Genomic DNA, 19,802 nt, shown 5'->3' with positions numbered 1-19,802 from the left:
TGTGGCAGGACTGTGCCCACCGCATAGAGGGAATAACTGTGGGGGCCACCGGGGCTGGAAGAGAATCAGTGGGGGGGAGGATGATAGGAGAGGAGGTCAGGCATGTTACAAGGAAGGGATTTTACAAACCAGACCAGCCCTGGGGCCTGAGTCAAGACTTTTGGCTTCTATACTAAGTAAAGTAGCCTGTCTTTGGAGAGGTGTTTTTTGTTCTTACTTTTTTTTTACTGAGACATAATTTACTGTTTTAAAGCATACAACCCAGTGGTGGTTAATATATTCACAAGGTTGTGCAACCATCAGCACTGTCTAATTCCAGAACATTCCCCTCAGCCCAGAAGGAAACCCTGTAGTCACTGGCAGTCACTCCTTGCTCCCCTAGCTCCAGCATACTCCAGCCTTTTTTTTTTTTTAATGTTTATTTATATATTTTGAGAGAGAGAAAAAGAACAAGCGGGGAAGGGGCAGAGAGAGGGAGAGAGAGAATCCCAAGCAGGCTCTGCACCGCCAGTGTGGGGCCGGACATGGGGCTCGAACCCACGAACTGTGAGATCATGACTTGAGCTGAAATCGAGAGTCGGACGTTTAACTGACTGAGCTGCCGGGCACCCCACTCATCTCCTGTCTCTGTAGATGTGCCTGATCTGGACATTTCATACCCGTAGAATCACATAGACACGGTCTTTTGTGTCTGTTCTGGCTTCTCGTTAGCTGAGCATCGTGTCTTCAGGGGCCATCCATATTGTAGCCCAGACCAGCGCTTCCTTCCTTTTTATGGCTGAACGCTGTGCCTTTGTGCGGGTCTCCCTGGCGCACTGTGAGCGAGAGTATCTGCAGATGAGAGGCTGGTGCGTCATGTGGCTTGTTAATGTCAGAGCCAGAATGGGAACCGGCCTGACTTCGCAGGGCCTTGGCCTTGGGACCCCGTGAATAGATTCTTTGGAAAATGGACTGAGGAGTTTGGACCGAGTCCCATAACCAGAAATAAAAACAGCTGCCATATATTGCGTTGTACCGTGCGCCGGGCAGTGTGCTGAGCACTTTGGCAGAATGCCTGCTTTCTCACTGCCGGCTGCTCTGTGGCATTGGATTCCCATATCGTGTGGGTAGGAAGACAGAGGCTTGCTGGGGGAGGGGAGGTACCGTGGCCAGGGTCATGCAGCCGATACACGGCAGAGCTGTTGGTTTTCATTTTTTTTTAATGTTTCATTTATTTCTAAGAGAGAAAAAGAGACAGCGTGAGCAGGGAAGGGTCAGAGAGAGGGAGACACAGAATCTGAAGCAGGCTCCAGGCTCTGAGCTGTCAGCACAGAGCCTGATGCAGGGTTTAAACCCACGAACCATGAGATCATGACTTGAGCCGAAGTCAGACGCTTACCTGACTAAGCCACCCAGGCGCCCCTGGTTTTCATTTTTAAACTGTTACCCTCCCGTAGGTCACAGGGAAATGAGGCAGCGGAGACCCTGAAAATGCCCTGGACCACTGCCACACCAGGGACTGGGACAGATATCCTGGCTTCCGGGCAGCCTGCTCTGAGCTTAGAAAGGCAGGCGCCTGGGCACTTTATTTCCCCGCAGGGAAAGCCTTAAATGGCTCTGCAGTCCTGGGGCTAATGTGGGGGCGGGGACTTGTGTCCACATGTTGGGGTCCAGGGTTGTGCAGGTTGCTTCCGATAGCGTGTCCCTGTTACGGGCCTCGCCCAGCAACACCTGGCAGCTCTGCTGCACGAAAGGGAGAGGCTGGGAAACCCACTTGGTGATCTCATGCCTCCCTCCCCAGCTGAGCAGCTGGACCCTGGATCATTGAGGGCGGCCTCCCTTTGTCCTGGTGAGGGAGGTGACCTGCTCTGTCTCAAGCAGCTGAACCCCCGTTCTGGTCAGCGGGCAGCCAGGGTAGTTAAAGCCCAGAGGGCAGCCCAGTGCTTAATGCAAGTCTGACTTTGTTAGTTTTGTTTCCCCCCCTTTTTTTTTTTAATGTTTTACTTATTTCTGAGAGAGTGCAGTCAGGGAAGGGCAGAGAGAGAGGGACAGAGGATCCGAAACAGGCTCTGAACTGACAACACAGAGCCTGATGTGGGGCTCGAACTCAAAAACCGCCAAGTTCATGACCTAAGTTGAAGTTGGAGCCTCAACCAACTGAGCCATCCAGGCAGGCACCCCGATCCCTTTTTTTTTAACGTCCCTTTCCTGGGGACATAAAGTCATAAATTCTGTGAGCTGGAAGGCACTTGAAATAGCGGCGGTCACTGTCACCTGTACCCCCGTTTCACAGATCAGGCATGTGAGGCATGGGGAGAGGAGGTATCCAGCTCGGGGATTGTTCTAGGCACTGAGAATGCTGTTGCATACACACCAAGCCCCTGACTTTGTGGAGTTCACATTGTAGTGCAAGAGGCCGACAATAAATGCCTACAATCCTGCAATAAAAGGTGGCAGTAGGTGCTGTGATGAAAAATAAGCGGCAGCCTTTCCAGAGGGCAGCGGGAGGGGCCGGGCCACTGTGACGGCAGGTCGTTGCAGACAGAGAAAATGGCAGGGACAGTGGCCCAGAGGTGGGATAAGCTGGGGGCGGTTGAACTCCAGAATATCGGTGCAGGGCGCTTTGAAGAAGGTGCTCTCAGAGGCCGCGACTTTCAGCGCCTGCTCACTCATTTATCTAGTTCTTTAGTGCTTAGTGAGCACTCGCTGTGTGCTAGACACCCTGCGGTGTTTTCTCCTGCCTCCGCGGCCTGTCACGGGGCAGGCCTGGCCATGCCACCCGGGGCCACGGGGCAGGCCTGGCCACGCCGCCCGGGGCCACAGGCCAGTCCTGGACGCTCTGTCTGCAGGTGGCCCTCTCTACGTTTGCCGTCTACGTAACTGTCGACAAGAACAACATCCTGGATGCCCAGAAAGCTTTCGTGTCCTTGGCCTTGTTCAACATCCTGCGGTTCCCTCTGAATATCCTCCCCATGGTCATCAGCAGCATCGTGCAGGTACGGGCGAGGCGAGGGGCTCGGAGAGGCCCTCAGGGACATGGGGCGGGGGGGCCCACACATCCCCTCCCCACAGCTGCCTCTGCCTGACCGTCCACTGTGCCCGGCCGGCGTGACGAGGCCCACGCTGTGGCTTGCGTGCTGGTTTGCTCCCTGCCCAAAGAAAGGAACCCGTTTTACCTCTTGATGAGGAACGCACACTGGAACACAGAGCAAATACCGAACGCAACCGGGCTTTCCCGTGCTTTGTAAGATTCTGAAATATTTTATCCTGTTCTGATCTGGTCTGTTCCGCCCCGCCCTGTCTTCTGCTTTTGCAAAGAATGTACCTTTTGACTACATTGATTTCACAACTCACTGATAGGCCTCGACCCACCATTGGTAAAACCCCAAGATGCCCACCCAGAATTACTGAAGTCCACACGGTGACTCCGTCAGAGGAAACTGTCCACTTAGTCACCGTGTGCGGCTCCTACACTTTCCTGCTGGTAATAGTTTTCATTTTTTTCTCCCCAGCGGAGAATGCGTTCATGTCGAAAACCCCATTTTCAGCCACAGATCAGCCTTAAGATTTGGTTGTACAGCTCTGTTGGTTTGCCTCATTAAAAAAAAAAAATGAGGGGCGCCTGGGTGGCTTAGTCGGTTAAGCGTCCGACTTTCGCTCGGGTCATGATCTCGTGGTTCGTGGGTTCAAGCCCCGCGTCGGGCTCTGTGCTGACTGCCAGCTCAGAGCCTGGAGCCTGTTTCAGTCTGTGACTCCCTCTCTCTCTGACCCTCCCCTGCTCACACTGTCTCTCTCTCTCCTAGAAATAAATAAAAAACATTAAAAAAAAAATTAAAAAAAAAAATGAGCAAATGGGGCGGCTGGGTGGCTCAGTCAGGTAAGCATCTGACTTCCGCTCGGTCATGATCTCACAGTTTGTGGGTTCAAGCCCCGCGTCGGGCTCTGTGCTGACAGTGTGGAGCCTGCTTCAGATAGTCTCTCCCCCCCAATCTGTCCCTCCCCCACTTGTGCTTTCTCTCTCTCTTACAATAGATCAATAAGCTTTAAAAAAATAAATAAGCAAGCAAATAAAACTCCCTTTTATTATGAAAAAATTCAGACGTCCGTACAAGTAGGGAGAGAACAGAATAGCACGGTGAACTCTGGGGAGCCTTCCCCCAGGTTCAACGTTTTGTCACGCTTCCTTCATCTAAGTCATCTTGTCTGCTCTCCTCCCCCACTTCCTTCCTTCCTTTCTCTGCTGAAGAATTTTATTATTTATTTATTTGTTTTTAAAGAGTTTATTTTTAAGTAATCTCTAAACCCAACTCAGGGCTTGAACTCACAACCCCAAGATCAGGAGTTGCATGCTTCACGTACTGAGCCAGCCAGGCGCCCCCGAAGAGTTTTAAAGCAAATCTCAGACCTCTTGACATTTCGCCCATAAATGCTTCGGCATGATTTTTTTCTGCTTTGGTTTTGTTTCCTCAACTTGTTTTTAGTGAGATAGAATTGATACGTAACATTGCGAAAATTTAAGGTGCACGCAGCGTGTGGATTTCACATGTTGGTGTGTGCAGTAGGATTATACCGCTGCATGTTAGCTAAAACCTCTTGCCCCCCCACATGATTCTCGTTTCCTTTTTCTGCTGGGAACCATTACGATGCTGTCTGTTAGCCAACTTGAAGGTTGTACACAGTATCCTTGACTGTGATCGCTGTGCATTGTGTTTCAGGGACTTAGTTATCCACTGGGAGCACATTTTTGTTTCACTTTTTTTAAATGTTTATTTACTTTTGAGAGAGAGAGAGACAGAGCAAGCCAGGGAGGGGCAGAGAGAGGAGATGCAGAATCTGAAGCAGGCTCCAGGCTCTGAGCTGTCAGCACAGAGCCCGATGCAGGGCTCAAACCCACGGAACCTGAGATCGTGACCTGAGCCGAGGTCGGATGCTTAACCGACTGAGCCAGCCAGGCACGCCACCGGTAGCAAATTTTTACCCTTACACAGGACCACTGCCTCTGGTCGTTGTTTCTAAGTCCCTTGTCATCTAGGACAGTCCCCTTACCCTCTATTTAAATACGAGTTGTGGGTATTTAAAGGGAAACAAGCAGAACCTGTTCTGTTTTCGGTTCTGAGGCACACGCTCTTGTAGGAAAGGCAGGGCCACCAGAGATGGGGAAGGATGTGGGCCCCTCCACGCCCAGGGGAAACCGCTGAGAGTTAGCCTCAGACTGTTTTTGCAAAAATGCTTTTAAAAATAACTGCAGCCTGTGATTGCCTTGTGTGCAGGCGAGTGTCTCCCTCAAACGCCTCCGGATCTTTCTGTCTCACGAGGAGCTGGAGCCCAACAGCATCGAGCGGAGGTCCAGCAAAGACGGTGTGTGCATTCACCTCCTCTGTGCCTCGAAGGCCGCCCTCGGGTTCGGCTCTGCCCCACGGCCTGTCTGCGAGGCCCCAGGGAGCTGGAGCTCTGCACGGGGTGGGTGGGTGGGGGGGGCTTATCTCTCACGCCCCAGGCGGGTGAACTGCCGCTTGTTGCTGCGTGCTCGTTGAGAGGCGGCTGGGGGTGAGGCCTTCCACCCAGGGCCAGTTCCAGGGCTCAGATCTTGATTCTGTTCTGGGCGGATGGACAAACCGCGGACAGGTGTTGGGAGACTGACCAACTCCAGCCTCCTAGCTCTGTGTCCTTGGGCAGGTCACTTCACAGCTCTGAGCCTCAGTTTCCCCATCTGGGTAATGGAGACGAAGGTGCCTTTCTCTGGCAGCGAGTTGCATGGATTTGTCTTGCTGTCGCTTACTAATTGATCCGTTCCTTGTCAGCCCCGAGAGTGGGGGCCTTCATCGCGGCTGTGTCTCCAAGCACCCAAGAATGAGCATTCCCAGCAGTGACTGCTCGCCCTGAAGTGGCAGCCCTTTTGTGCGCCTTCTGTTGTAAGGATGCGCAGGCACTAACCCCCCCACCACTCACCACAGCACACAGAGGGGCTGTGGAAAGCCCCATTCTACAGGTGAGGGAAGTGGCCTAAGTGACTTGCCTGAGTGCACAGCTAAGAAGTAGAGTTTGGATTCCCACCCACAGCCAGTCAGTGGAGTCTGTGCTCCCCACTGAGATTCACTGAGCACCTACTAGGCACCCGGCATCACAGCTGTGTGTGGTCCGTCTCGTTATTACCAGTCCTGGTCGACAGATGAGGAAGGCGAGGCACAGAGAAGCTCTGTAACTTGCCCAAGGCTCTCCAGCTAGGACATGGCCACGCGGGGGTTGGACCCCCACAGTCGGGCTCAGGAGCCTAGTAGATACTGTCCGAGTGACTGTGGATGTTGGTTGTGAGGTACGAGTAGTGCCTGGCACCTGGTGGGCCTTCAGGTACCTTCAGTGGTGTGGAAAACACTTAGCCAGGCCCTACTAGCCCAGGGGGTGTGGTGGCCAGTACTTCCCTGGTGTAAGAGAAGGCTGATCTGGGACATTGTCGACTTGCCCGGCTGCGGCCAGCTTCCTCAGCCTCGGCACTGTGGGGGGGTGGGGGGGGCGCCCTCTGCTGCAGCTTTCCCGGCCTCCATCCACTAGATGCGAGTAGTGCCTCACCGCCCCCACCCCCCCTGCCAGTGTTGACAGCCGCAGATGTCTCTAGACGTGATGTCTTCTGGGGGCACAGTTGCCCTGGTTGAGAACCACTGCTCCCTGGATGCTGGAATCTTCCCGACATCCGCAGCCTAATGGTTATCAGTTTGTTCCGTCCTGAGGACCAGTCACCCCCACACCCTCCTGTCCTGAGGACCAGTCACCCCCCACACCCTTCCATCCTGAGGACCTAGTCCCCCCCACACCTTTCCGTCCTGAGGACCTAGCCCCCCCCCACACCCTTCCGTCCTGAGGACCTAGCCCCCCCCACACCCTTCCGTCCTGAGGACCTAGTCCCCCCACACCCTTCCGTCCTGAGGATCTAGTCCCCCCCACACCCTTCCGTCCTGAGGACCTAGTTCCCCCCCCAACTCTTGATCCTGAGGGCTTAGGGACTAAGCCCCCCGTCGATGGTACAGTGCCATCTACTCCTGGGTCACATTTCTCTGCCTAATGCAGGGCTGACATTAGTTTCAGGTCAGTAAAGTTGCTCATGATTCCCTACAGGTGTCTTGTTGCGAAACCAGGCCTCTGGAAAACCCCGAGGCCTCCTGGTACGGCCCGGCCCTCAGCAACCCCTTCCCTCCCTCATGACAGTCTCCTAGGCTGTTGACTTATTGAGATGTTTATCCACACTCTCTGGGTGCCAGACAGGGCCACCTTGGCAGCTCCCGGCAGCATCGTGGTTTTCTAGCTGGCCTCGCTCAAGTGGCTTTTCTTTAAATTCCTTAAATAGCACCTTCCCATTTCCTCCTTGGCCTGAGTCGCACGGGGACAGGGAGGGCTGGGGACTGAGCTCGTTAGGTTAGGTTAACCAGTAACTTCCTCTTGCAATGGGCTTTTGTTTCTCTGTTGTGTGGGGGAATTTATTTCTTTATTTGACAGCTTAAAAACACACGCCCATCTTATCTCTAGGTGGTTTTAAGGAGGCTCATAGTGAAGTGTCAAAATTGTTTTTTTTTAAGTAAGGGGCATAAAGTATAAAAGGAGAGAAGGGGAGGGAAAGTGAAGGAAGAGGTGCCGGGAGCTTAGAAGCCCGAGGAGCTGTTATCCACAAAACTCCGGCTGTCTTCTCCCGTCCACCCCGTGATACCCACCTCCCGTTCCCCAGCCTGCTTTTGCACAGTTCCTGTGGCTGCTGTTCCAGGAAGAGGGACCTGCCATGTGAGCAGGGGCGGAGGGAGAAGGGGTCCAGGGAGGCGCATTAGGGTGTCACCCTGTAATCCACGAGCTGTGGGCCAAGGGTGCCACTTTGAACATAAAGGAAGGGCATAGAGGGTGGTGAGGGTCAAGGGCAAGCCCCGCCTGATGGAGACAAGTGCTTGCTCTCGTTGACCTTGGCTTCTGCCCAGCACCCCACCCCACCCCCCACGGAGCTGCCGGATCCTCCCCAAGGGAGGCCCCGGAGCCTTAAGTAAACCCCCGGGGGTCCCCCCACCCTGTGCGAGATGGGCATCTGGATGGCGCAAGCTTCAAGGCACAGCCCTGTTGTGGTTTCCTTCTGCTTCGTAGGTCTGGTTGAGGCTCTTTAGAAACCAGAATGATGTAACCAGATAATGCCTAGTGCAAGTGTCTAGCACCTGCCATTGAACTTTTAAAAAGATAAGAAAAAAAAAAAGCTAGAGCCTCCTGCTCATGCTTAGTCCCAGGGCTTCATCTGTGCCTGACATGTTGTCTCTGGTGCTTTTCAGGCGGGGGCACAAATAGCATCACTGTGAAGAATGCCACGTTCACGTGGGCCAGGAATGACCCTCCAACACTGAATGGGTAAGCCAGGACGTGGAGAGAGGCAGGGGGCTCTGGTCACACGTGGATCCCAGCCACCCTCTAGCTCTGTGACTCTGAGGCCTTTCTGGGAAATTGGTCTAGCCATACCTGTTAGGGCTGCGGGAAGGAGCAGATGAGAGGGTGCGGGCACAGAGGACTCCCTTGTATTGTAAATGACAGAAACCTTGCACAGATGGGTTTAGGAAACAGTTTTTGGATCGCATAACTGAGAGCCACTCTCAGGTACAGCGTGATCCGGGGTCTCCGTGCCATCAGGATTCTCTCCGTCTTGTCTTTGTTCGGTTTCCCCGTGCGCTGCTTCCTTCTCACGCTGCCTCCCCAGTCATGGAGGCAAATGGCCCCATCAGCTCCCGGTGTACCTCTTACCTGGGTGGGAGACCCAGCTGGCCCTTATTGGCCCAGGTCGGGTCATGTGCCGCTCCCCACGCTGGTCACCGTGCTGGGAGAGAGATCACTCATCTACCAGGCTGCGTCAAAGGCGTGAGGCTACAGGTGGGGCCCCTGAATGGAGTTCTTGTCACAGGGCTTTGTTGGGATGGAATTGTCCTCTCCAAGACCCCCCTGCTGCCCAAGTCACCCTTCCCGGCCACCTCCCCATCTGGCACCAAAGCCCACGGTATCCAGGAATTGACCCGGTTCCCCAGGCAACTAACTGGTCAAGTGCCTCCTAGTTCTTTCTGAACTGGGGAGGCCTTGCTCAGTGGCTCTGTCAGGCTTCCCCAAAGGAGTCCCCAAAAGGCCCAGAATGGCCCTTTTTAGGGGCCAGATTTATCCCCCATCCCCCTTCACAATCACCCCCTCTCTGGGTAGCCGAATTATTGCTGTGTGTTACCTGAGGAAGCAGGAGGGACAGACTCTTTGTAAACTTCTTTTTGCATCTGGAAAATTCATGGTGGGGCTGCGTGCTTGGGAAGCTCTTCCTTATGTCTGACTGAAGTCTGCCTGCCTCAGTCGTCGCTTTGCGCTCGCGTCTGCCTCCCTCATCTTCTTGTTCCACGCACCCCGCCCCACCTCCGCTCTTGAGCTCCCCATACCTTTCCCAATCCAAGCCTTTTCTCTCCTTATCCTATAAAAATAATCCATTCTCCCCTGGGGCTCCCCTCACCCATCCCCCCTCAGCACAGGAGCAAAAGCATAACCGGTATGACCGAATAGCAGGTTCGTGAGCGTGAAACAGTCCGTGATGGCAAAATCCAGCAGCGTTTCCACTCCTGTGTTGCCGTAGTAACGCGTCCACTGGCAAGCACAGCCAGCGTGAGTCAGCCCGGAGAGGCCGCGGGCTCGGGGTGCCGGCCCTTCCCTGGTGCGTGCAGTCCGCCCCGGCTTGGCGGCGCCTGGCCCGTGACCTCGGTCAGGCGGTCTTGCCAGCAGAGCCCGGAGCTTACTGTAGTGCTTGGCACCACCGTTCCGTAAAGGATGGCTTCGGTAGGGATGTGTTTCTCAGACTCCGGTGCGGCCACCACAGGGCCCCCTTCAGACCCCGAGGCTCCCAGCACAGCGAGCTTTGAGGTCGCCTGGGATGCCTGCCGCCTCCCCGCCTCTTCGGGACTGGCCTTACTCCCCCCGCCCCCACCCCCCCCCCCCAGCCTCGCCCTGCGCCCATTTCTCAGGCCCTGACCGCACCTGTTAGTCCACAGCCTCGGCCTCCTCCTAAGCTGTTCCTGGGTTTCTGTGCCCAGTGCTGCTTACCTCCTTCGGGGCCGCATCGAGGCATCTGTCTGTCCCCGGGTGGCTCCCTGAGCGGGACCTGACTGCCAGGTGATCCCCGCTGCGTCTGCTTCTCTAAGACACCTATGTGCCTGGCCCTCGCTCGTCCCCCGAGCTAATAAGCTTAGCAGTAGGGACGGCGGGTCATTTCCAGAAGGCTCCTACCAGCCCCGCCGTCCGCCTCTCTCCGCTCTGGGTACGTCCAGCTCTGGCGGGTCACCGCCTCTTCAGGCAAGGGTGTGGCTGAGGCAGAGCACGTTATGTCATTTCAGCATTACCTTCTCCGTTCCGGAAGGTTCCTTGGTGGCCGTGGTGGGCCAAGTGGGCTGTGGAAAGTCGTCTCTGCTCTCAGCACTCCTGGCCGAGATGGACAAGGTGGAAGGGCACGTGGCTATCAAGGTAGGACGAGGACTGGGGGAGGGGGAGGGGGCGGTGCCGGCCTGAGAGGAAGGTCAAGTGCGGTGCCCTGTTTTGTTTCACGGCGGCCCCTGTGCAGGAGGTGAGAGCAGCGAGGTCTCCCTCCTCCTCTCTCTTTCTCCCTGCTCTTCTCTGTGCCCCAGAAGGCAAGGGTTGTGTCGCTTACCCCTGCTGGATCCCAGCACCGAGAATAGTGCCCACAGCAAGTAGTAGATGCTCAATAAATACTCCGTAAACACACCAGTGCTCCCTGGTCCACTCACTGTCTCTAACCCTCTCCCCATCTCTGGCCCTCAGAATGCATCTCGTGGCCTCTCTTGATGCGTGAGTCTTTCTGGCTTGTTCTGTCTGTATGTGGATCTCTCTGTGTATCTCTCTATAAATGTAACAAAACTTAAAATTTTTGATTTGTGTCTTTGGGATATTCTCTCAGAGAATTCTTTTTAAGGGAACTGTTTAAATTCCGAGTGGTCCCTTGAATTCTTAATAGGGGACTAGCAGAACTAGAGTTTTTTGGTTTTTAAATACACAGGACTTTGAACTAAGTTGGAATATTCCCCAAGAGAGAGTTTAAGAGGCGCTTTAGTGAACAAATGAGTCTCGCTGGACGTCAAGAGCCCTGTTTGGCATTTAGCGGAGTCCCCATGAAGGACTTTCCCTGGAGTAGGAGGCTTCCCTCCAAGTTTCCTTGACACCGGCATTTCTGGGAGCATGGTCTGCTGCAGGCTCATCTTGCGGTTGAGGAATAGAGACTTCCGGGCTCAGACGGGCTTGGGAGACCACGCAAACGCAGATCCCCTCTGTGCTGGAGAATTAAAATAAACATGAATCAAGTAAAGGTTCTGAGAAGTCCCGCAAGGAGAAGAAAACTTATTTAAGTCTGGTTAACCAAGTGTGCTCCAGGCGTGCTTGCTCGTACAACATCCTCAGAATTACTGTCTCTCAGAATTCCGTCTTAGGAATGCTGGTGTATGCAGTTGTTTTTATTTCAGAGCAGAGTCCGTTTTTTTGTTTTTGGGGTTTTTTGTTGTGGTTTTGTTTTCATTTTGTTTGTTTATATGAGGCCGTTTAGCCTGGTATGCATTCGTAGAAAGGTGTACGTTACACTAGTTGGGTCTAAACTAAAGGCATTTAGCTGTTGTTTTCAGAAATGTCTCATCGCTGCTTTTATTTTATTTATTTATTTTTTTTATGTCTTTTTTTATTTATTTCTAGGAGAGAGAGAGAGACAGCGTGAGCAGGGGAGGGTCAGAGAGAGAGGGAGTGACAGACTCTGAAACAGGCTCCAGGCTCTGAGCTGGCTGTCAGCACAGAGCCCGACGCGGGGCTCGAACCCACGAACCGCGAGATCATGACCTAAGCGAAAGTCGGACGCTCAACCGACTAAGCCACCCAGGCGCCCCTCATCGCTGCTTTTAAAGTACATGTTGTAGAGTAAGCTTAAAGTGCAGGGTAGCCTGCGTTGCTGGAAGTGAGCTCCAAACCATCCACATTGTGTCCTGGTTCGTTGATGGCTTCCCATCACGGCAGCACTCCTGACGGTGCGAGCTGGCTGGTTTTCTGCTGCAGTAGGGTGTCCGATGCGGTGTGGCGTCGAGCAGCATTCCTGACCTCTGTCCACTAGATGCTGGTGACAACCAGGAGGGTCTAGACATTGTCAGATGTCCCTCAGAAAGCAAAATTGCCCCTGGTTAAGAACCACTATTTTAAAGTTAAAAAAAAAAAAAAAAAGCTTTAAACACAGAAATGATGGATCTAGAAGTTGAGGATGCACTGAGTATTTAGTTTGATGAGTTGATAGACTTCTCTGACTGGTTATTTTGCCCTGCAAAGGAGCATGCTAGAAATGTGCTGAAAGTATTAATTTCCTCCAGGTATTTTTATTTGTGCATATACCGTGTCTGAATTATCTGCAGTTCTCTGGTGAGGCTTTGTGACATTTTGGTCTCTTGTAAGTTAGAATAATAGTTAAGTTTAGTTATTTATCTGAGAATGAAGATTGGGATTTAAAATACCTGCGTCTCTCTCCCAGCCTTGTCCCTCTAGAATTCCCTTATGTGAGAATCTTCGCTCGTAGGGGCGCCTGGGTGGCTCAGTCGGTTAAGTGTCCAGCCCTTGGCTTGGGCTCACGTCATGATCTCATGGTTCGTGAGTTCAGGCCCCTCATTGGGGGTTTGCACTGACAGCACAGAGCCTGCTTGGGATTCTCTCTCCCTTTCTCTCTGCTGCTCGCATGCATGTACACCTACTCTCTCTCTCTCTCTCTCTCTCAAAAACAAACATTTAATAAAAACAAAAGAATCTTTGCTCTCCTTGCCCTTCCTGTGAAGCGCACACTCCTCCCCAGAACCCCTGGCCTGGTGTGAGCAGGTCCCTGCTGCGCTCCAGCTCATTCCTGCCTGTCTTCCCCTTCACACCATGTTCCAGTCGTACTGGCCTTCCTGTTCCTTGGATGTGCCGGGTTCTTCTCATCTCGGGGCCTTTGCACATGCTGTTCCCTCTGACTGGCATGCTCTTCCATCTCCTCTTTGTCACACCAACTTACCGTCACCTCTTGGTCCTTTTTTAGGACTTTTTAAAATTACTAAAATACATGACACAAGTGCCCTCACCCCAGCCCTTACGCTCATGACATTCTTGGCGCTCTATCACATGGAAGTGAACACCGAACTTTTGAAACATGGGTTGACATAGAAGTCCTTGCTTACATTTCATCAAGGATATTTCCCCAAGGAATCCTTCCCTGACGACCCAAGCTAGGTCTCCCTTCTTAAAGGACTTTTTAAAAAACTTTATTTTGAGAGAGAGACAGAGAGAGAGAGGGAGAGAGAGAATGAATCCCAGGAAGGCTTCACGCTCAGCACAGAGCCCAATGCAGAGTTCAGTGTCACAATTGTGAGATCACGACCTGAGCTGAAATCAAGAGTCAGATGCTTAACCGATGGAGCCATCCAGGCTTCCTTTTAAAGACTTTTTATTTATGTATTTATTTTTGTTTATTTATTTTAAAGTTTATTTATTTTGAGAGGGAAAACAGCGTGAGTGGGGGAGGGGCAGGGAGAGGAGAGGAAGAGAGAATCCCAAGCAGGCTCCGTGCTGTCAGCGCAGAGCCCAGTGCAGGGCTTGAACCAGTGAAACTGAGATCATGACCTGAGCTGAAACCAGGAGTCAGTCACTTAACCAACTCAGCCACCCAGGCGCCCCTTAACTTTTTAAAGGACTCTTTTTTTTCTCTCTCTCTCTCTCAACATTTACCCGACTGTGATCAAATAATTTTTTTTTTTAAATCAGGTCAGGGACTTCTTTTTTTTTTTTTTTTTTTAAAGTTTATTTCTGTGAGAGAGAGAGCAAGTGAGCAAGAGAGAGAGAGAGAGAGAGGGAATCCCACGCAGGCTCAGCACTGTCCCTGTGGAGCCTGAATTGGGGATAGAGCTCACCCAGTCAGGGCTTGAAATCATGAACTGTGAGACCATGACCGAAGCCAAAGTTGGATGCTTCACCTACTGAGCCCCCAGGTGCCCACCGTCAGAGGCACCCCCCCGTGTCAGTGGCTCAGAGGCACCCCCCATGTCAGCGGCTCATCCCTCCCCGTCAGGGGCACTCCCTGCACATCAGCGGCTCACCCCCCCGCCAGAGGCACCCCCCGCATTTCAGTGGCTCACACCCCCGTCAGAGGCACCCCTCCACATCAGCAGCTCGCTCCCTCCCATGTCAGAGGCACAGCCCCCCGCACGTCAGTGGCTTGCCCCCCCACATCAGAGGCATGCCCCACATTAGAGGCACCCCCTCATGTCAGTGGCTCGCCCCCTCCCGCCTTCATAGGCACGCCACACGTCAGAGGCACCCCCCCCACGTCAGAGGCACGCCCCACGACTCTCGCCCCTCTCGAGGGGCAGGAGTTATTCACTGCCGGAGGCTTTCCATGAATGCTTACGAAGTACAGGGCTGTAGTTGCGACAAGGCAGGTTTCCGCCCTGGATTCCTGCTGTTAGAGTCTGTCTAGTGTGGGGTCTGACCACACATCTGGCCTCTGAGTCTGTTGTGACTCAGTTTCCCCCTTGCCAAAACAACGGGTGTGATAAAAGCATCTCGGGAAGTAGAGTCCCCCCGGGGAGTAGAGGGCCCGCTCCACCTCATTAACCAAGTCTGTCTGTCTCTCTGCCCTCTGTTTTTGCCGCCTAGGGCTCAGTGGCCTACGTCCCCCAGCAGGCCTGGATTCAGAATGATTCTCTCCAAGAAAACATCCTTTTCGGACGCCCGCTGCAGGAGCGGTATTATAAGGCTGTGATCGAAGCCTGTGCCCTCCTCCCAGACCTCGCAATCTTGCCCAGTGGGGACCGGACGGAGATTGGAGAGAAGGTCAGTCGGTGTGGCCCCGGGAGGGGTCAGCCGCTAAGTCACAGGGGCTGGGGCTGAACGCTTACTCTCCCTTCTGACCGCGGTTGGCGGGCCCACACTGGGCTCATCCGGGCAGCTCAGCCCCACGCCCAGGGTCTGCCCCACATGGCTCCTTGCTGCGGCTTCGCTGAAGGGGTGGTAGCTCTACTGGGGGCGCCCTTCTCATGGTGACAGCAGACTGCCCAAGAGACAAACTAAAACCCAAGGTGTCCCTTAACGCATATTGTCCTTTTCACTTGGTTGAACTGAAAGATAAGAGAGCAGGAAGTGCCCTTGACCTTTGCAGTCATGTGACTGCAGAGTCACGTGACGGTGCTCTACAGGGAAGAGGGGTGCCAGTGATTCAAATGTCCACGATCCCTTCCAGAGCAACGATAATCATAAAAATAATATGGTAGTCAATGTTGTTGGGCATTTACTGTGCACCAGCTACGTGATAGACATTTTACTTGTATTTTGTCCTCACAGCAAGCCCAGGCAGTGGGATTGACTGTCATTTGCTTTGTGGTTGAGGAAGGGGAGGCATGGGGGGCTGAGTGACTTGCCCAAGGGCCTTCCCACTGATGTTTATTTTTTGAGAGAGAATGCGAATGTGGGAAGGACAGAGGGAGACACAGAACCTGAAGCAGACTCCAGGCTCTGAGCTGTCAGCACAGGGCCCGACGTGGGGCTCGAACTCACAAACCACCTGAGCCAAAGTTGGACGCTCAACCGACCTGAGCCACCCAGGTGGCCCTGAGTTAGTTGTTTTAACACACGTGTCTCTTCCTGCCACGTGGAGACTCCTCATTCTCCCTGTCTGGCTGCCAGCACCCAAGTCTAGAGTGAGAGTATATGGCTGCGTCTGGCGTCTGCCCCGGGCCGAAGAGTGTGGCCAGAGCGGCCGTCTGAAAGAACCTGGCTGCCAGGACCCCCACTGGGTGCCTAGGGAGGGCAGGCACCTCTCACGAGAGACTGGGCCCCGTTAACCCGGCGGGCGTCCCCTCGGGCTCCCCAGCCACATGTGGAAGTGACAGTGGGTGGTCTGCAGGCCGAGGGACAGCTGTGACTGCTGCTGTGTGCTCCTCGTTGTGCCCTGATGCGAATGAGGAATCGGTGCCCTTCCTGCTGGTGAGTAGGGGTGGATGGCGGCACCCCCAGAGTCCAGCCCACCTTGGCCCTCTGTGGTTTCACAGTGAGCGAGAGGTCACAGCCAGCTCGCCAAAGCGTCAGCTGTTAACTAAAGCAGCCGCGGCGGTAGCAGTAAGATCATTGCTGCGTCAGCTGGAGCCTTGTTAGACTCCAAGGTCAGGAGCCTTCGTTGTCGCCCCTGTGGTTTGGGGCTGCGAGCCACCCCTTGCTGAATGCCTGCTCTGTGCCAGGTGTCCGCTCGGGCTCACAGCGGCTCCGGTTTCCCTTATGCCTATTTTAGGGTTGAGGCTGGACTCCACGGTCGGCCTTGAGCCCCGTCCGTGCAGATGCAGTCTCCTGCCTCTGCTTCCTGCCAGACGGTAGGAGGCAGTGCTGCTCCGGGGCCGCCAGCCTGGCCTGCTGCCTCCTGAGCAGGCTCCTCCCTGCCCCCGCAGGTTGCACGGCTCCCTAGGAAACGTGCCCTTGTGCTCTGTCTCTCCCCAGGGTGTGAACCTGTCCGGGGGCCAGAAGCAGCGTGTGAGCCTGGCCCGGGCCGTATACTGTGACTCTGACATCTACCTCTTCGACGATCCCCTGTCAGCTGTGGACGCCCACGTGGGAAAACACATATTTGAAAATGTGATTGGCCCCAAGGGGATGCTGAAGAACAAGGTAGCTGCCGAAGGGGCAGGGCTGTCTGGCCTCCTCGCGTGTCGACTCAGTCAGAATGTGCCCCCTCTGGGAATTCATCACATCCCACTCTCCAGGATTATTTTATTATTATTATTATTTTAATGTTTATTTTTGAGAGAGAGACAGAAGATGAGTCAGGGAGGGGCAGAGGGAGAGGGAGACACAGAATCGGAAGCAGGATCCAGGCTCCCAGCCATCAGCACGGAGTCTGATGCGGGGCCCAAGCTCAGAAACTGTGAGATCATGACCTGAGCCAAAGTCGGATGCTCAACCAACTGAGCCACCCAGGCATCCCCTCCCCGCTTTTTAATTGGACTTGAGAACACATTTCTAGTGCTTCCCTTGGATGACTTCCTGGGACAGCTTTCTTGCTCTCGTCCTTCTAGGGAGACGTCCTTGTCACTGACTTGAAGTCCGTGCCTCCACGTGGCCAAAGGAGGCTACTCTTCCCAATTTAATAACGCGTGGCTTCGCAGAGGGAAACCCTGCCCCCTCTGACTGATGAGGCACCTCTCCCTTCCCTGCTCAGGTGGCTGCAGGCCGAGGACAGAGGTTTGGAGCAAGAAAAGTGCCTTTAGCATCTGAACAAGGCAGGAAATGCAGCATCTTCCCTTTAGTAGTAGTAGTATCATCATCGTTTTTAGGGGAGTTATAGGATTTTTGGGAGGAAGTACTGCTTTTCTGTGTTTTTTTTCCTCTGAAGAAGTAACACATGTCCAGGGGGAAAATAGAGGAGATTCAGAAAAATACAACAAAGAAAGAAAAAAAAAGCAGTTTTCCACAACCCCACCTCATGCAGATTTTTTATTTCAAGTCTTCAAAAGTTTTTTCCTACGTTATGTCATGCGTATACGTGGTGGGCGTCCGTGCCACTTAAGCTGTGGTGAGCATCCGTGCATACCACACAAATTCTGCATCAGTGTGATTCTTGGCTGAAAAGTTTTGTTGTCAAAAATCTAAAGCTCAGAGTGTAAGAGTGTGTACGTAAAGCAAAAAAAAAAAAAAAAAAAAAAAAAAAAGCAAGCCATCCCTCCTCCTGCACTTGAGGGCCTATCTTGAGAGCAAGGGCCAGCAGGCTGCTTGCTGCCTGGCTCTGTACCACCCTGGAGCCTTGAATGGTCTTTACATTCTTAAGTGGTTGGAAAAATCTGGAGAAAAAAGTATTTTGTGACATGAAAATTGCATTGAGTTTAAATATTAGCATCTGTGTATTTATATACACATATCATATAGACATACATTTATTGGGACATGGACTATCTTTTTCCATCTTATGTACGATCTCCGTGACGCTGTGGCAACGCAACCGCTGGTTGCTATAGTAACCGAGGGAGGCATAAAGCCTAAAGTATTTACCATTTGGCCCTTTAAGAAAAAGTTTGCCAACTCGTGTCATTTGATGAACGTGCTTCCAAACTTGGACTCAACTGGATAAAATATAGACAGACGTACAAATTTTGCAGTGTTTTTTTGGAGATGGCGGATTACTTAAAAAAAAAAAGACGAAGCCCTTGCACACAGATTGTTTTGTATCTGTGTCACTTTTTTATTCACGCACACATGCATGGTGCCGCGCTGCCCTGTCCTGCCTCCTGCTCATCCTTGAGATTTCTCTTCACAAATAGGCTTCCCCGTCCGTCACCCTTGTTAAAGTGGCAGCTTCCCACCCTCGGCCTCGTCCCCTCCAGCACACGCCGTGTTATACTTGTACTGGTCCTTTCTCCCCCACCCAGAAGTGGGGCTGGGGTCTGCGTCCCTCCCTGCGGGCCCCCAGCTCCTGGCAGGTGCGTGTTGGGGGGAGGCACCCACAGACTGGGGCGTCCCCGGCACTCAGATGTGCGTTTGGCCAGCGAGGCGTAGGGAATCGCGCCCGTGCCCGGGGCGCTGACTCGCCGTCCCCGCTCTGCCCGCAGACGCGGCTCCTGGTCACGCACGGCATCAGCTACCTGCCGCAGGTGGATGTCATCATCGTCATGACCGGAGGCAAGATCTCGGAGATGGGCTCCTACCAGGAGCTGCTGGCCCGGGACGGGGCTTTCGCCGAGTTCCTGCGCACGTACGCCAGCGCGGAGCAGGATCCGGATGACGGTACGGCCCCCGCTGCCTCCCGCAGGCCGCCCCACGCCCCTCCGTGCGGCCGGTCGGCCCTGGGCCAGCCCCTTCAGGAGCCCCCCGTTTCCGGGCTGAGCTGAGAGGGAGTCCCAGCCCAAGTCCTGATTCTCTGCTGCGACGTGGCTTTGGGCCGACCTTCAGTGTTTTTGTGGGCACGTGACAGGGCCCTCAAGAGGCTGGGGGAAGCGGTGACGCGTAATCCGGAATAGATGCAGGTCGTGGCAGTCGGCAAGACCCGGGTTTGCATCCCGCTGCCCCTCTTACTGGGGTCCCCCAAGCCCGTCTGAGCCTCAGTTTCCCCGCTGATAATAACAGAACAAGCTTCTGGCACTTGGTGGAGACTTCACAGCTGAATTCCAGGGAGCCCGGGGCGGGGTGCCTGGCACAGGGCATTTGGCCCATGACAGCTGCCGTCATTACCCGCGCTGGGAAGAGTGCCCGTCGTTTAACCCCATGCCTTTGGCACCTGCCAGGTCATGTGGCGCTGCCCTTCCCAGGTGCCGCACCGGTGTGCCCTCTCAGGCCTGGGTTCCAAAAGCTGGGACCTCACCGTGTCCTTACTTGAAGACTTCTGTGGGGAGACTTCTAAGAATCCGTTCTCTCCTCTCAGTCGGCTTCAAATTCAGGGGATGGGTTTGCAACCTTTGGGCCACCCTGTGTCTCATCCGTCGGACTGGCATCTCAGGCCCCTCGCCTCCCCTCTCCTTGGAGTTCTGACTCGACAGAGAGGGGAGAGGTCATCTGACACCTTTGCTACTTGGCTTTCAGCCATCGCTAAGAAGAATGAAGAAAAGAGAGATCGCTCTTCTGGCCCCGGTCTCCTATCTCCAGGAGCTAATTACAGGCTCCCCGAGCCTCCAGGGCACGCTCCTTATGTACCTTCTCCCCCAGGGAGGCCTCGGACGGACTGTCCACCGGGGCGGGGCTGCAGGACTGCCTCGTTGGGCATTTGCACGGGCGCTTTTATTCTAGGAGCTGGGACGCCCGGCTTGCTG

The 19,802-nt window shown here is 53.9% G+C and overlaps 1 protein-coding gene across 2 annotated transcripts in view; it reads left to right on the top strand.

Annotated features, from left to right (window-relative positions):
- ABCC1 (ATP binding cassette subfamily C member 1) overlaps positions 1–19,802 on the top strand; it is a 136,577-nt gene that overhangs the window by 86,689 nt on the left and 30,086 nt on the right. For both annotated transcript variants that reach the window (XM_039233600.1, XM_039233599.1), the window contains exons 13-19: positions 2,829–2,975; positions 5,250–5,337; positions 8,274–8,349; positions 10,350–10,476; positions 14,677–14,853; positions 16,507–16,674; positions 18,609–18,783. In XM_039233600.1, coding sequence (XP_039089531.1) covers positions 2,829–2,975; positions 5,250–5,337; positions 8,274–8,349; positions 10,350–10,476; positions 14,677–14,853; positions 16,507–16,674; positions 18,609–18,783 — 958 coding nt within the window. The remainder of the gene's footprint in view (positions 1–2,828; positions 2,976–5,249; positions 5,338–8,273; positions 8,350–10,349; positions 10,477–14,676; positions 14,854–16,506; positions 16,675–18,608; positions 18,784–19,802) is intronic.

This window comes from Hyaena hyaena, unplaced genomic scaffold, assembly GCF_003009895.1.
Source record: "Hyaena hyaena isolate Hyena2069 unplaced genomic scaffold, ASM300989v1 scaffold_76, whole genome shotgun sequence".
In the NCBI taxonomy this organism is placed as follows: Eukaryota; Metazoa; Chordata; class Mammalia; order Carnivora; family Hyaenidae; genus Hyaena; species Hyaena hyaena.
The sequence above is the reverse complement of the archived record's forward strand: the minus strand, read 5'-3'. Positions and strand labels throughout refer to the sequence as shown.